We start from the raw sequence: 16,201 nt of genomic DNA, 5'->3' as shown, positions 1-16,201 counted from the left end.
GGTTGTCTCTGGGAAGTAAAATTGTTGGTGACTTTTGTTTTCCTCTCAATTTTCCCAAGTTTCCTATGACATATATTATGATGATGATAAGAAAAAGTTATGAAACATTGATAAATATATTTATTTTCTTATTGAGTTTAAAGCCTGTTTTTGTCTTTATCAATAATCATTTTCTCCAGTGACTTTATATTCCCTCATTCAACAAATATTTACTGAGGATCTTCTATATGCCAGGTACTGCCCCAGGGAGTAGGGATACAGCAATTAGTACGACAGACCAAGTCCTTGCTTTCTTGAAGCTTCTGTAATAGTGGGGAGAGACTGAGCATAACGATGTCTCCTCATTTGATGACCTGGACCTCTCTTCTACCTGCACTTGTGCTCTTAGATGAATGAGTGAATATAGTCTAATGGCTGTAAATATCACTTATATTCTGTCAGCTTCTAAACCTGTATCTCTAGCTTAGTCCTCTCTCCCAAATCTAGACTTGTACATCCAGCTGTCTTCCTGACATCTCCACTTGGAGATCTAATAAGCACGTCAAACCGAATGCTGAGAGCAGAATTCTTGATCTCCTCATCCCTGACCCTCTCACCCCCAGACTTACTCTTCCAGTATCTTCCCAAGCCTAAGGAATGGCAATGCCATCTTTCCAGTTCTTCAGGCCAGTAACTTTGGAATTATCCTGACTCCTCTCATTCTTACAAACTCTACATCCAATCTGTTCCAAATTTTATTTATACAAAATCAATCCAGAATCTGACCACTTCTCACTACCTCCGCTGCTATCACTGTAGCCCCAGCCTCTATCTTCTTTTTCCTGACTATTGCACCAGACACCTGAGTGGTTTTCTTGTTTCTGCCTTTGACCTCTTACAGTTTATTCTCAGCATATCAGCCAGGTGACCCTGTCAAAACTAAGTCAGATTATATCACGCCTTGTTCAAAACTCTCTAATGGCTCCCATCTCCTTAGAGTGAAAGCCAGTCTTCACAGTGTCCTAAACCCCACACGACTAGGTGTCTTGCATCTCCTTCCTTCCTGCCTCAGCTTTCTGGCTATATCTCCTACTGCTCTTCTTTTTTGCTCACTTCTGTAGGCATACCAGCTTTCTAGTTATTCCTGGAAAAAGCCAGGCATGCTCCTGCCTCAGGGCCTTTGCACTTACTGTTTTCTCTGCCTGAAATGCCCTCTCTCCAGAGCTTTCTCCATATGGCTCAGCTGATCCTTTATATATTTACGTGAATATCAACTTCCTTGACTATCTTGTTTACAGTTATCCTTCCTACACTCCCCATTCCCCTTTCTGGCCTTATTTTTTTCTATAGCATTTAATTGCCTTTTAGCATACTACATATTTTACATTTTTTTGTTGTTGGTTTATTATCTGTAAGTGTTATGAAGGCAGGACTTTTTGTCTGTTTTGTTCCCTGATGTATCCTCAGAATCTAGACAGTGGCTGGCACACAGCACGCACTCAAGTAGTGTTTGTTGGATGTTGGAAAAATGAATAATGGGTAGATACTATGAAAGCAATTTAACTTTTTTAAAGCTCAAGAGTTTAAATGTTCCATATACCTGAGAATCATATCATTTAACAGTTATTTTATAGATAATCATTGTTATTGTTTCAAAATACTCTTCTTTTCCTATTACACCCCCCGCCCCCCACATTTGAGACACCTGAGCCTTGATTCAGCCTTCTCTGAATTCACAGGAGGGGAGATATTTCTGTAAATTTTTTGTTTTTTTACATTATGTCATTCAAGGAATGTATTCTTATTGTAAAAATAAAACAAAATAACAGACACATATGGAGTAAACAGTGAAAGCATCCCTTCATCTCTTCTCCAAAAATAATATGTTTTCCCCTAGAGGAAACCCCAGTTAACAGTTTGGTATATATCCTTCTAGGCCGATGCTGTCCAGTAGAATGTTCTGTGATGATGGGAATGTTCTATATCTGCACTGTCCAATATAGTACCTACATGTGGTTATTGAACACCTGAAATGTGGCTAGTGTGACTGAGAAACTGTATTTAATTTAATTTAATTTTTATTAATTATAATTTGAATTTAAATAGTCACATGTGACTAATTGCTACTGTATTAGCATAGTTCTGAACTATTTCTACACAATTACCTATTTGTCTCTCTTTCTCTCTTTTTACTACAAATGGCATCATACTATATAACATGTATACATGTTGTACATATTGTTTTGTGACTTGCTTTTTGCATTCAACAAAATGTCTCAGAAATCATTCCCTGTTAGTACATATATAACTATCTTACTGTTTTTAGTGGTGCCTACTATTTCATAATGTACATATCATACTCAACTAAATGAAAAATGGATATTTCTTGGTGCCGAGCCATGTACCAAGCCTCTTTTTCTTCTACTCCACTGACATCTGTTGGCGAGGCCTTTGCACCAGCTGCCTGATGTGAGATTCTACATAATCAATGACATAGTCTAAGAATCCAGTGATTCACGTGTGTTGGACCTATGGTCAACTATAACATCTATTTTTTCTTTCCTCTCTATCTTCAAAAAACTAAGATATTCTGATCTCACATTAAATCAGGCTTTAAAAAATATGTTCAGAGATGAGTAAATATAAACCTAACAGTATGAGACTGAAAGATGAGATTTTTTTTTTTTTTTTTTTTTTTTTTTTGTCTTTTGTCTTTTTTCCGTGTCCGGCAACGGATCGCAACCCTCAGTGTTGCCCCCGTACCGGACCGGGGACCGGCAACGGGATCGCAAGCCTCGGTGTTGCTCCCGCGCCTCGCTCAGCCAGTGAGCGGGAGCCGGTCTATACGTGGGATCCGAACCCTCGGACGGGAGTGCCGCCACGCTTCCCAAGCGGCGCACTATCCAGTGCGCCACCGGCCGGCCCCTGAAAGATGAGATTTTGTGATGCCTTTTTGTAATTCTGAATTTGCGATTCTAATGCTTGTAAGTCTTAGGGCAAAAGGCCTACGTGGGAGAAGTACATTCTTTCTGAAGTCCTGTTCTTATCTCTTTTGCATATCCTGATTAAAATGTTTTGTCATTATAAAATTTTTTTTCCTCCTGGAAGACATTCTTGAGATGGTTATAACCTCAGTAACTATGCCTAATTCACTTTTTTCCCCCCTTTTTGTCTTTTTTTCGTGACCAGTAATGGGATCGCAACCCTCAGTGTCGCACCCATACCGCGCTCAACCAGTGAGTGGACCGGTCTCTATATGGGATCCGAACCCTCGGCGGGAGCGCCGCCGTGCTCCCAAGTGCCGCACTCTACCGAGTGCGCCACCGAGCCGGCCCACCTAATTCACTTTTAATTGATCTCTGTGCTTCTAATATACTTCATGAACATTTGCTAGCTAACATTTGTTGAGCCTGGAATCATACTGGTATAGATATTGTATCAGTCAAGGCCCTGTCAGGACACAGATGGTTCATTCTAAAGGTGAAATTTGAAGAGAGTTGAATAAAGGAACTATTTAGAAAGGTGTGGGTGGGGTTTAAGGAAACCTCAAGGATAGTATAGTACCTTAGGCCTGGAAACATTGGAGTGTTGCCACCCCTGTAGGCTTGAAGGGGCAAGGGAAGAGTGTGGTTACCAGAACCCAATAGAGAGCTCTATAACAAAGGTCTCCCTTACAAAAGCTGTGGATTTTGGTAAAAGGATAGAATCAACACACTGCTTCCTAGCAGAGAGGAAGCTAAGGAGACAAATACCCTGAGCTCACTCTTGTTCTACCCTCTAGTAGTCTGCATGCTTCCCATGGACCCAACCCAACTGGAAGCAGGAGGACAAGCGAGCCCATTGGTGCAGTCCATACGGGAAGCCACACAGAAAAAGAGTACAGAAGGATAAGAAGTAAACTTTGGAGAGGCAAAAGGAAGATATTTATCACCCATATATTATTTCATTTAATCCTCACCAGCTTCGTGAAGTAGATCTTTTTATTATTCCCCTTTCATAGATGAGGATACTAAAAGTTGGACAGCTTAAGAACCAGCAAGTTTCTAAAAATCAAATTTAAAAATATCAAATGGGTATTAAATAACGGAAATGGATTTGAACTCAGGCCTGACTGGATTGCCCCAGTGTAGTTAAGAATAGTTTATATTTTCTTTCTAATGAATTGTCTATTCTTGTTCTTTATTCGTTTTATCATTTGTGGTCCTGCTGTTTTCTTACCAATTTGCTTGAATTCTTTTTGTTGTTTTATTCTTTTTTTCTATTAGTATTTTCCCTTTGTTGCTCTTTTGCTTTAAAAAAACACAACTATTATTATTTTGCAGTACAAGCTCTTGCTCTTTTCTTTTGTATTTACTTCTAAGTTGAGGAAGGTATTGCTTCACTAGAGACCTAGAAAATGTTTCACTTAATCTGCTTTGTTATATAATAAGTGATAAGTGAAAAAACTTTTTTTCAAGTTATCAAGTCATTGTTACCATACTATTTAAAAAATACACTTTCTCTTTATTGCTTTATGATCATAAATCTTTCTATATTTGTTTATTTTGAGGCTATCTAGTATCTTATTGATCTCTATGCTTATTTTTGTAAATATAAGTATGGAGTGTATTTTATTATTATCCTTTAGTTTGAGTTTTTACAAGTAGACAGTAGGTTCTTTGTGGATCTAAATATTAGGAATTGATCTTAGGCAAAAAAGTTGGTACGAAATAGAAGAAACTTGTAATTACAATTTTATCTGAATTTTTCTGACTACATGGTTCTGTGCTGTTCTTGAAACATTTATTTAATATATTTCTTTGGATGTTGCTTCAAATTTTATTTCAAAATTGAGGGTGAATTTAAAAATAAATGATAAACTTGTAAACAAACAAACAAACAAACAAAGAATAGCTTAGCTTAAAGAAGCAACTCTGCGGTTGGCTATCACCATCAGCAGTACCACGTTCTAAGTTCTGATTGATTGATTAGCTTGTCTGATTGGTCCGATTGTCAGTCAGTGACGTACATAAGTACAGGTTCCATCAACCATTTTTTTGCACTCAAGTAATACCTGCATTGCATATTTTATATAGTACCTAATAGCTTTTGTTTTAAGCAAATATTTGACAAGGTCCAATTGAAGAGATTCTGCAAATGAAATGCCCAACATATGATGTCTTCCCCTTTAAAAAGCCTGATGGCAATATGGCGTTGGTATGGTACTATGGTCCATAACCAGAACTTGTGTTTTGGCAAATAGGCAACATATTCACATACAATGACTGGATGTTCTAAAATCTTAAGTTAGGTAGAAAGAAGTTTTATTGTGGCCTAGCTCCAAGTCCATGGTCTGGCAAGGCCCTTGCACATGTGAAGTCCAGGGAACTGGGCCAGGGCTTTTTAACCATTTTCAAATTCTCATTCTCTTCTGCTAACCATAAAAATCTCATGTGCCTCTTTAACACTGAATTTAGAATATGGCTCTCTAGGGGTGTGTAGTCTATCCTCTGATGATCTCCATCAGTCCAGAAGCTTAGTTGCTATGATTTGCATGTTGAAAAGAGAAGGTTTTTTCTAAATATGAAATTATTGCAAGTTGAACATGCTTTTTCAAACTAATACCTTCTGCCATTCTAAAAAGGCCACCCTTCACTTTGGAAGATTGCTGTCCCAGAGCCAATTTTGTTCCTTTCTTATTTCTCTCCTCCATTTATCCATCATCTAAACATCTAGCATCATATTAAACATATAGCATGTGCTAATAAACACTAGACAATGTGATCTGGGTGATTTAGAGTCTAAGCTGAGGCTTAACAGTAACTACATGTAAATCATCTGACCTGCTTCACTAAGTCTGGATAAAAATATGGTCACATGCTTTTATTTCTTCAATTAGTTGTTTGCCACCCTTCTCTAATTACTAGGAAGTCTGATATCTCCTTGTTGAGGTCTCTCCATCCCTATTGTCTAAGAATCCTGAAGGTTTCCTCAGTTCAAAGGGAACCAAAAAGGTAACTGAGTCTTAGGGATCTACCACTGTGGTTGCTTCTTGCTGTCACTTGGTGTCACTGTATGGTTCAGTGGAGATAGTACCTACCTCACAAAGTTGTTGTCCATATTAACAGAACAAATATGTTTAAAGTGCTTAGCATATAGATAGAGGCTCTAAGAAGGCACTCAAAAATTTAGCTTTTCTGTTATGTTTTCTGGACCTCAATTTTATGTCTTATGTAGGGCCTAGACCTGAGGATCCCTGGAAGCATTCCAGCTTTGGCAAGTGGTGAGGAGTAGATGGGGGCCTTGGTTCCTTGCAGGTTGGCCCAGTCCCTGCCCCTCGCAGGAGCCTCTGGCCATCTTATATTGTCCTGAAGTCTGTTTGCCCCTTGTATGTAAAGGAGGCAGAACCCAGGAGCATAGAATTCCTTATAAATCAAATGATTTTTTTCTGGCTCATAGAAGAAGGAGTTTTTAAATTGTAATCTGGGGTGTTTGCACTGAAAAATATTGCCTCAGGTCACAGGGCCAGTTGGTGGTAGATGGGCTTTAACCAAGGTCTTCCTGAATACAGAGCTTGACTCTCAACTCAGGGAGTATTCTGCCTTGCTTTGGAAGGAAATGTTCTGGAGAGCAAGGCTGTGGCTCATTTAGTTTTGCATTCACCCCATTCCAAGCACAGTGCCTTGTACATAACAAGATATATCCCCCCCTCCATGTCAACTGCTGTTAAAGACACTCACATGTGCATACATGCACGTACAAGCACACTCACGCACTTAGGAATTCTCTCTGCCTGCTATCTCTTTGGTCCTCTCTTTTTCCTACTTCTGTGCCACAATAATTAAGAAAAAAATGCACAGTGCATATAAAATCTGTTCTTCACCTTTGAGTAACTATTGCTGCTTTACAACTTTCTCTATCTTTGCTTTAATTACCAGATTTCACACTCTCTAGAATACACCTTTCTCAGAAAATGGCAACACCTTATCTCTTTAATAAACTTTGTGACTAACACATAAAAGATCTCCAAATAGTAATTTATTTTAGATCATGTGAGAAAGATTAACTGTTCGTATATATTAAAAGGCAATAAATCATTAGTATAAGCTAATTCCATTTGCCAATCTGTATAGCCATTTGAGTTGTGTCCTAAAAGTCCATTCATGAGTCAATTTGCTTGTTTCTGTGGAGAACTATATTATCTATTATTATATCATAATATAGCGTCAAATATTTCTTGCCCCAAGTGTAGCTCCTGCTAAAGTGGCAACAATAGGCCACCCATGACTTCCATCACTACTTCTATTGAGCCCCAGGGTGGGAGCCTGACCCAACACCAGCCAGTCTTGGTTGTGGCCTGATTTGAAAAGATGAGCTTGGCCAATTAGATTCTCCCTTAGGAATTTGAATTGAGAAACATGGAAAGAAGCAGTAAGTTGGTAGGAGCAGGAGCTGGGGCTGAAAGGTGCAATCAGAGGCTGAGGAGGTCATATTTAAGATGAAGTTATAGGAGAATGGAAGGCAAGCAGAGACTTTAATACAGTGGGAGGATATAGGATAAATGGGGGTGGGACAGAAAGAATCACATGCAGAGAGCAGCCTCTGGCACTCTGGGGCCACGCTTTGCCCCTTTCTTCCTTTTCTGCAGTTTCTGTTCCAGGATAGCCTTAAAATAAATCCTTCATCTCTTGAGCTAACTATAGTGTCAGTTCTTTTAACCAGAGGAGCCAAATTAGAATATATGGCCAATAAGTGCTGGAAAGGAAATTTGTACCCCAGATTTGTGGCTATGGAGTTTCTGCTCTTGCTGCTGCACCCCTTTGCTACACTACAAATGCTGCTCTAGTCCACCATAGCCCACAAAGTCACCTTAATGTATCCAAAAAAGAACCAGTAATGTACTCAAGTTTCCTGAATCCTCGTCCCAAGTCTTGTTTTGCTTCCACAGCCGTGTAGGAGAGGGTGCGGGTTAAGAAAGTCTCAGGCAACTGGGAGGTCTTCAGACAACACTGGGGCAGAACTCTGCTTCCAAGGTTGGTGGTGCTGCAATGAGGAAAGGACATGGGGGAAGGGCAGGGACTGGTTCTTAGTGCAGAGAACGGGCTCCTCAAGGGCAGGGACTGCTCTTCTCCCTACTTCTATCCCCAGGTTCTAAGGTAGTGCCTGACATGTATTCTAATGAGTGAGTGGATGAATGAATGAGTGGCAGAAGTGGGTCCCAACCCTTGTTTAAATGTATGGATCATTCTTCAGTCGAGTCTTCCCAAGTTAAGGAACACCTGTCTCCCTCCCTAAGAAACAATTCATTCAGCACTATGAGTAATGTTTCTAGTGGCCAGTCAACTTCACCTTTAAAAATACCAGATGATATAGCAGTAACTGTGGTAAAGACTGTTATAAGTGGACAACTCCGGATTGCATTTGTCCTGTTTACCAAAACACTACTTGCTTTGTCTTCCTTTGTCTGGAGAGAGTGAGGTTTTCATTTTAAGAGGCTGACTAAAAAATGCAGGGCCACTTCCTGGGCAGGCTTCCAAGTGACTACATCTTTCTCACAGCATTACCCAGAGCCTCAGCCCAAGCTGCCTGGGGCGGGGCCTCCAGCCATTGATGGCTGTTAAAGCTACCACAGGAGCAGTTATCTGCAGCCCCCCCAAATTGCTGGGCTTTAGACTCATCCAGGACACAGAAAACAGCCTTGGCCTCTGCAGTGAAGAGACATCAGAGCTTGTGATTGGCCAGGCTGGTGTGTGTGAAATACAGGAGATGTCGTGCCACGCTTCTGAGTATGACATTTCTTCCAGCCAAATACCCCGGGTGTGGGTGAGTCAAATGTTTGAAAACTGACCTTGTTGGTTGTGAAATGTTCAAACCTTGGTGTTGTGATTTTCCAAGGGCATGACCTGGCATATTTCTTAACCCTGCTGAGCCTCAGTTTCCTTTTCTGTGAAATAGGGATAGCATTATCCTAAACTATAGAAGGATAGAAGTATCTATCCATCATAGGGGGTTGTGAGGCCTAAAAGAAATAACATATTCAGAGTACCTCATCTGGTACCTGGCATATAGCAGACACTAAAAAGCTTTGATTATTTCTGAAGCATCAGTTTAAAAAAGTTTTCAGTGACAATGTCCTGTCTGTGTTTCTCACAGTATAATATTTCTCTGAGAAACTCAGCATATATATTCTATTTCTTAATCATACCTGTGTAGCCAACAGAAATAAAACTTCAGGGGGATGTTAGTGCCAAAGGAAAGTTTGTCAGACTGTATTCCCTTTCTCTTTTTCCCTTCTAGACCCTGACTGCACCTGCCCCATTTGCAGATGAAACCAGCTGTCAGTGCCAAGCACCCCATGAAAAACTGACCATTGCTCAGGCCCGCTTAGGAACACCAGGTGAGGCTGTACTTCTTGTTCCCCACATGGACCCTGTCTTGACATCTAAAGTATCAGAAGGACCCGTCATTATTTGAATAGCACTTGCTTTCAGTTGGAGAGTTGGCTTTAGAGATTATAGCACAGTGCAAGAAGGGTAAACACTAACAGTGATAAACTAGACCAAGCAAAGTAGCCAAGTGAAAGATGCAGTGGAATACGGGAGTTTGAGGTCCAGCTTTGCCATTTGCTAGTTCTACAGCCTTGAACAAGTCATGAGAAAGATCTGAATGTTTCCTCATGTGCAAAACAGTGACAAGGAAACCTGCCCCACAAGGTTTTTGTAACTAGATTTGGTTAAAAGTACCAAAGAATTTTTTAAGCCGTGAAGGTGTATACGAACCTAAGCTACTATAATCATTACCATTCTTAAAAGCCTGTATTTTAAAAAAAGTTTCAAGTGTGCCTTAGAAAGACTGGACTCTGCTCTAGAAGTTTGTTCATTCATTCATTCCTTTAGCATATACCAGAGGATCGATAGGGAAGAGATTTAAAAAGAACTGTAAGGTACCATCTCTGTTTCCTAAGAGCTTTCATGATAATTAAAGAGACAAGGCAACAAAATATGAAATAAAACCCACAAGTAGCATGCATGCATATACTTAGGGTTAAATTCTGCAACACAGATGATAACTGGCAGTTCAGAGAAGGGCAGATTCATTTGGCCTGGAGCAGTTAGGCAAGACTTCAGGGAGGGAGCAGAACATAGCTGACCTTTTGGGAGAAGTAAGATTTGGACTGTGTGGGCAGAAAATGGAAAGGTATTCTGGGCAGGTGGAACAGAAATAGTGAAGGCATAGAGCGAGAGCTGTGTAGGAGTAAATGAGCATTGTTCCAGTTAATTGAGATGGAGTGAAAAATAAGACTAGTTGAGCAGGTAAACTTTGAGCCATTTAAGATGCCATAACAATGGTTTCCACTCACCATTGCAAAAACAAGCAACCCAAACTTAAAAGAAAAATGAGACAAAGGATGGTTTACCTAATAATAATAAGGGATATTTTTAAATGCTTACTTATGCACTAAGGTCTTTATATGTGTCATGTCATTTTACTATCTCAGGTCTATGTGGTTAGTACTTTTGTACTTTTACAAGTATAAAATGAAGAAATGAAGGCTTAGAGAAGTTGTAAATCTGCACAAGGTCATTCAGCCAGTAAGTGGCAGTGGTTCTCACTCTTTAGCCTGCATCAGAATCACCTGGAGAGCTTGTTAAAACACAGATGGCTGTATAGTTTAAAGTCAGGTAGTGTTATGCCTCCAGGATTTTTTTTTTTTGCTCAGAATTGCTTTGGCTATTCATGGTCTTTTGTTATTCCATATAAATGTTAGGATAGTTTTTTCCAATTCAGAGAAAAATGTCATTGGAATTTTGATGGGGATTGCATTGAACCTGACTTTAAACTATAGTACAAAGCTATAATAACCAAAACAGCATGGTACTGGCATAAAAACAGACACATAGATCAATGGAATAGAATAGAGAATGTAGAAATCAACCCATACACTTGCAGCAATCTGATCTTTGACAAAGGCACCAAGTCTACACATTGTGGAAGAGACTGCCTCTTCAGTAAATGGTGCTGGGAAAACTGGATATCCATATGCAGGGAATGAAACTAGACCTATACCTCTCACCATATACCAAAATCAACTCAAAATGGATTGAAGAATTAAATATACACCCTGAAACAATAAAACTCCTTAAAGAAAACATAGGGAAACACTCTAGGAAGTAGGATTGGGTACAGACTTCATGAATGCAATCCCAAAAGCACAGGCAATCAAAGGAAAAAATAAATAAATGGGATTATATCAAACTAAAAAGCTTCTGCACAGCAAAAGAAACAATTAGCAGAGTTAAAAGACAACCAACAGAGTGGGAGAAAATATTTGCAAAATATACATCTGACTAAGGATTAATATCCAGAATATTACAAGGAACTCAAACAACTTTACAGCAAAAAAACAAGTAACACAATTAAAAAATGGGCAAAGGAGTTGAGTAGGCATTTCTCAAAGGAAGATATACTAATGGCCATCAGACACATGAAAAAATGCTCAACATCACTCAGCATTCGGGAAGTGCAAATCAAAACCACACTGAGATACCATCTCACTCCAGTTAGGATGGCTAATATCACAAAGACTGAGTGATAAATGCTGGTGAGCTTGTGGAGGAAAGGAACCTTCCTACATGTTGGTGAGACTGCAAAATGGTGCAACCTTTATGGAAAATGGTTTGGGGGTTCCTCAAACAATTATAGATAGATCTACCATATGACCCAGCTATCCCACTGCTGGGAATGTACCCAGAGGAATGGAAATCATCATGTCAAAGGGATACCTGTACTCCAATGTTTATTGTAGCACTATTTACAATAGTCAAGAGTTGGAACCCACCCAAATGTCCATCATCAGATGAGTAGATATGGAAAATGTGGCATATTGACACAATGGAATAATACTCTGTTATAAAAAAGAATGAAATACTGCCATTTGCAACAACATGGATGGAGCTAGAGAGAATTATATTAAGTGAAATGAATCAGGCACAGAAAGAGAAATATCACATTCTCACTTATTTGTGGGAGCTAAAAACAAATAAATAAATACACAAATAAACTGGTGGGGGGAAGGAAGACAACAATCACAATTCCTTGAACTTGTTAAGACAAGCAAACAGATATGATGTTGATAGAGAGAGGAGAGGGAGGGGGGAGGGAGGATTCGGTAAAGGGACACGAAATTCAACTACATTGTATATTGATAAAATTAAATTTAATTTAAAAAACAAACAAACAAACAAAAAACACAGATGGCTGGACCCCACCCCTAGAGTTTCTGATTCCATTCAAGAGGGGTGGGGCCCAAGAAGTTGCATCTCAAACAAGTTCCCAGGTGATGCTGCTGCTGGGGGACTGCTCTTGGAGAACCATTGGTAAGGGGTAAAACTGGGATTTGATCTCAAACCTGTTTGTGTTAGAGCTTGACCTCTTAACCGTGACACTCTGCTTCCTCTTTAAGAATAACCTTCAAAAGAGTGAAGGGAGGAAGATGAGCAGAGTTAGTAAGCTTTTGTGAGCTTCCTTTGAGAAAGGCAGCAAGAGGCTTGGGGAGGTAGTTCAGAGGAGCTAAACCAGTTGTTCCCAGACTTCAGTTGGCAAAGAATCACCTGGTAAGCTTGTTAAAGCAGCTGATTCCCTGTTCCATTCCCCCACTCCCCTCCCAAATCTGGGATGAGGCCCAGGCATCTGCATTTTTATCAGTTGGGATGATTCTGAAGTTGGTGGTCTGGAGACCACACACTGAGAAATACTGACCCAGATGAAAGTCCAGATGGTTATGAAGAAAACAGATTTGACCTAAAGTTAGAGGACCTGCTTCAGGCCCAAGCAGGAAAGGATCCTACTTTTTCAGGGAAAGAAAAGAGAAGTAGAACTTACTAAACATCTGCTTGGTGTTACGCTCTGTACTCTATCTCATTTAATCCTTGTAAAAACTGTGGGAGATGGCTACTATTGTGTCCTTTCTACAGAGGGGCAAAGGAGACTTGGAGAACTGAAAAGTAACTTGTCAAATGTCCTAGCTGATTGGGTAGAGCTAGGATTCCACCCAAGTCCCTTTCATCTCCAACCCCTACTTTGTCCATCACTGGAGGCTGTCCTGTGAAGCATGGCCCACAGCAGACCATGGAGCTAATTGAAAACACGCTCAAGCTTTGAGCTGGTGGGTGGAAAGTGTGTGAACAAGACAGACAGACAGTAACTGTGACCTTCTGTAGTGGTAGGACTATCTTCCATGCACATTGCTGTTGCACAAGCGCCTAAAGAAACACTTGTCACGTACTCTGTGCTCAGTAAATATTTTGTGAGTGAATGAATGAATAAAAGCTTAAGACGAGAGGAGCAGCTTGTCCTCTGGAAATAGAAGCAGAGAGAATGTTTTCTGATGCTTTGAGCCAGCATCAAACGAATTGGGTGAGATTGGACACCTGTACAGCCAGAATAAGATGATGGTGCATTTTGAAATAGCTGTGTAATGGGCTCTGTGGGAACACACATCACTACAGGGGAAGTGAGATGGGGCAAAGGTGAACTCCTGATCTTTAGAAAAGAAATTCTCCCCTCTTATTTCAGGTGATGACACTGGGGAATTAGAGAATTTGTGATGTTGATGTGCACCTAGCCAGGGGAACTTCTGTTAGGAATTCTTTTACTGAGAACTTCTGATGTCAGTATAAAATGTGACAAGTACTTAGTGCTTTGATTACCTAGAAGGCACATATTAGTCTTTAGACCACACTCTGTTAGCCATTATTTTATTAGAGCACTAGTCCTCAAACTGTAGTGTGCTTAGAATCCTCTGGAGGGCTCGTGAAAACACAGACTACTTGGGCTGCACCCCTGGAGTTTCTGAGTCAGTAGGTCTGAAGTGGGGCTTGAGAATTTGCATCCCTAACAAGTTCTCAGGTGGTGCTCTTTCTGCTGGTCCTGGGACCACACTTGGAGAACCACTGCTTAAAAGTAACATGTTGGCAGTGGTTGGAGGGAGTGACAGAGAGATTATTCAAATATCATAATTGTTAAAGCATTGTACTGTTAGTAAAAGGGCTCAGGGAGTTTTTAAAAATCTTGCTGTTTGAATACTATTTAAGAAAACAAGAAAAACATACTTTTTTTTGAAGGGTTTGGTAATTTTCAAGAGTACTAAGTGATTACCTTTTCATGGCACTGTCTTGAGTATTCCAGCAAAAAGATAAAACAGACCAGAATTTGGTGTTTATAAGGCTCTTCAAGATTACAGTTACAGGGCCGGCCCCGTGGCGCACTCGGGAGAGTGCAGCGCTGGGAACGCAGCGACACTCCCGCTGCGGGTTCGGATCCTATATAGGACTGGCCGGTGCGCTCACTGGCTGAGCGTGGTGCGGGCGACACCAAGCCAAGGGTTGCGATCCCCTTACCGGTCACAAAAAAAAAAAAAGATTACAGTTACAAATGAAGTCTCTCATTGTCTCCTACACTAGCCATATTTAGTGACTTAATACAATTGCTTACAATACTCGTATGCTTCACAAACTTAGGTCTGCCCAAACGGGGGCTGGACTATAAATTCTAGAAGAGGTAATGACAAACTGTGCTCATAGCTCTGAGCTCCTTGACCTTTTTTTTTTGAGGTCACAAGTGTGATGAAACCTCGAGAGAAAGAACAGAGGAGAGCAAAATGACACCTTTGGTCTTAGCTAGTCCAGCTGTAGAGCTATGAACCTATACGGTGTTGTATGTATCCAAGGCACAGAGAATCATTCTCTTGTCTTGACATAAAGGAAAAGTCCAAGTCCATAAAGGAAAAGTCAAAAGTGATTGTTTCAAGGGTTCCTTTTCTTTAAAGCTGGCTTTTTTCTTAGAGGGAAACTCAGTTCTGATTTTCTATTTTCCTAAAAGATTTGTATTATTCTGTTTCCACAGTGTGTTGAACTTCCTAAATTTCATTTTTCAGAAGCCACCTTAATGAATTTTGCCTTGTGTGCCACCTGTGTTGTAATTTACTTAATTTTTCTTTAAACATACTCACTTTTTGTAAACTTAAATATAATGTATTTTAAAAGCAAGCATCAATCACTATCCTTTATAGAAAATTGTATCACTGGCTATAAGTAGAAGGTAACTGTAATGTTTATACAAAACTATGTAAACTGTATAAAATAAACATATAACTATTAGATTTTAAAAGGTTAATTTTTGTGCCACCTTGTTTGCACATTAATTGTACACAAAACATAATTACTGGGCATTTAGTAATAGTCTCTATTTTTTTTTAAAGAAAAGAATCCAAATTGATATGTAGTTTTCTAGCAGGCACCAGGAGGTAGAAAAAGAGGGGTGAAGTTTGGTTTGCACTCACACTTCATCATAGATGACATTGGATAAGCTGCTTAACTTTGCTGAGCTTCCATTTGCTTCTTTAAGAGATGACAATAATAAGTCCACTTTTCCCTAGTTGTCTCATTGGGTTGATGCAAAGGTTAAGTGAAATATGTGTGCTTTGTAAATTGTATGTATTTTAAAGGCACTGTTTAAATGCCTTAAAATAGCCTTAATCAGAGCCTTGTTAATAGCCATAATCAGTGATGCATAATCACCCTTTTATAGTTGCCTGAATCTGAAGCAAATAGCAAGGAACACCATAGCACACCCCACAGTAGTGTGAATTCAGATGTAATGCAGCTGGTGATTGCCTCCTGTCTGGCTGTACAGTAGATGTATGGTTAACTTTTTAACCAACTGCCAAACTGCTTTCCAAAGCAATTGTACCATTTTATATTCCCACCAACAGTGTATCAGAGTTCCACTTGCTCTACATTCTCACCAACACTTGGTATAGTCAATTTTTTAAAAAAATGTTTAGCCATTCTAGGGGAGTGAAGTGGTATCTCACTGTGGTTTTAATTTTTCTTTCCCTAATGATCAGTGGTATTGAGGATCTTTTCATGTGCTTATTTACCATCCATGTATTTATTTTCTTTGGTAGAGAGTCTGTTATATTTTTTTGCCTTATTTAAATGGGTTGTTTGTCTTATTATTCAGTTTGGAGAATTCTTTATATATTCTAGATACATGTCCTATATCAGATATATATTTTGTAAATATTTTCCCCTTGTCTGAGGCTCACTTACCTTGTCTTTTGAAGAGCAAAAGTAAAAGTCCAATTTATCATTTTTTTTTGTTTTATAGTATGTCCTTTTTGGGGTCCTATTTAAAAAATTTTTGTTAAATCCAAGGTTATTAAGATTTTCTCCTGTTTTCT

General features: G+C 39.5%; 1 protein-coding gene across 2 annotated transcripts in view; it reads left to right on the top strand.

Annotated features, from left to right (window-relative positions):
* The window catches only part of PCYT1B (phosphate cytidylyltransferase 1, choline, beta), an 81,059-nt gene that overhangs the window by 16,551 nt on the left and 48,307 nt on the right, over positions 1-16,201 (top strand). The window contains exon 2 of one of the 2 annotated variants that reach the window (XM_008579960.1): positions 9,256-9,355. The exons of the other annotated variant lie outside the window; for it this stretch is intronic. Within the exon in view, the coding sequence (XP_008578182.1) occupies positions 9,256-9,355 (100 nt within the window). The remainder of the gene's footprint in view (positions 1-9,255; positions 9,356-16,201) is intronic. 2 annotated transcript variants of the gene reach the window in all.

Source organism: Galeopterus variegatus, unplaced genomic scaffold (assembly GCF_000696425.1).
Source record: "Galeopterus variegatus unplaced genomic scaffold, G_variegatus-3.0.2 Scaffold1995, whole genome shotgun sequence".
NCBI classification, from domain to species: domain Eukaryota; kingdom Metazoa; phylum Chordata; class Mammalia; order Dermoptera; family Cynocephalidae; genus Galeopterus; species Galeopterus variegatus.
This window is presented reverse-complemented; position numbering and strand designations above follow the sequence as displayed.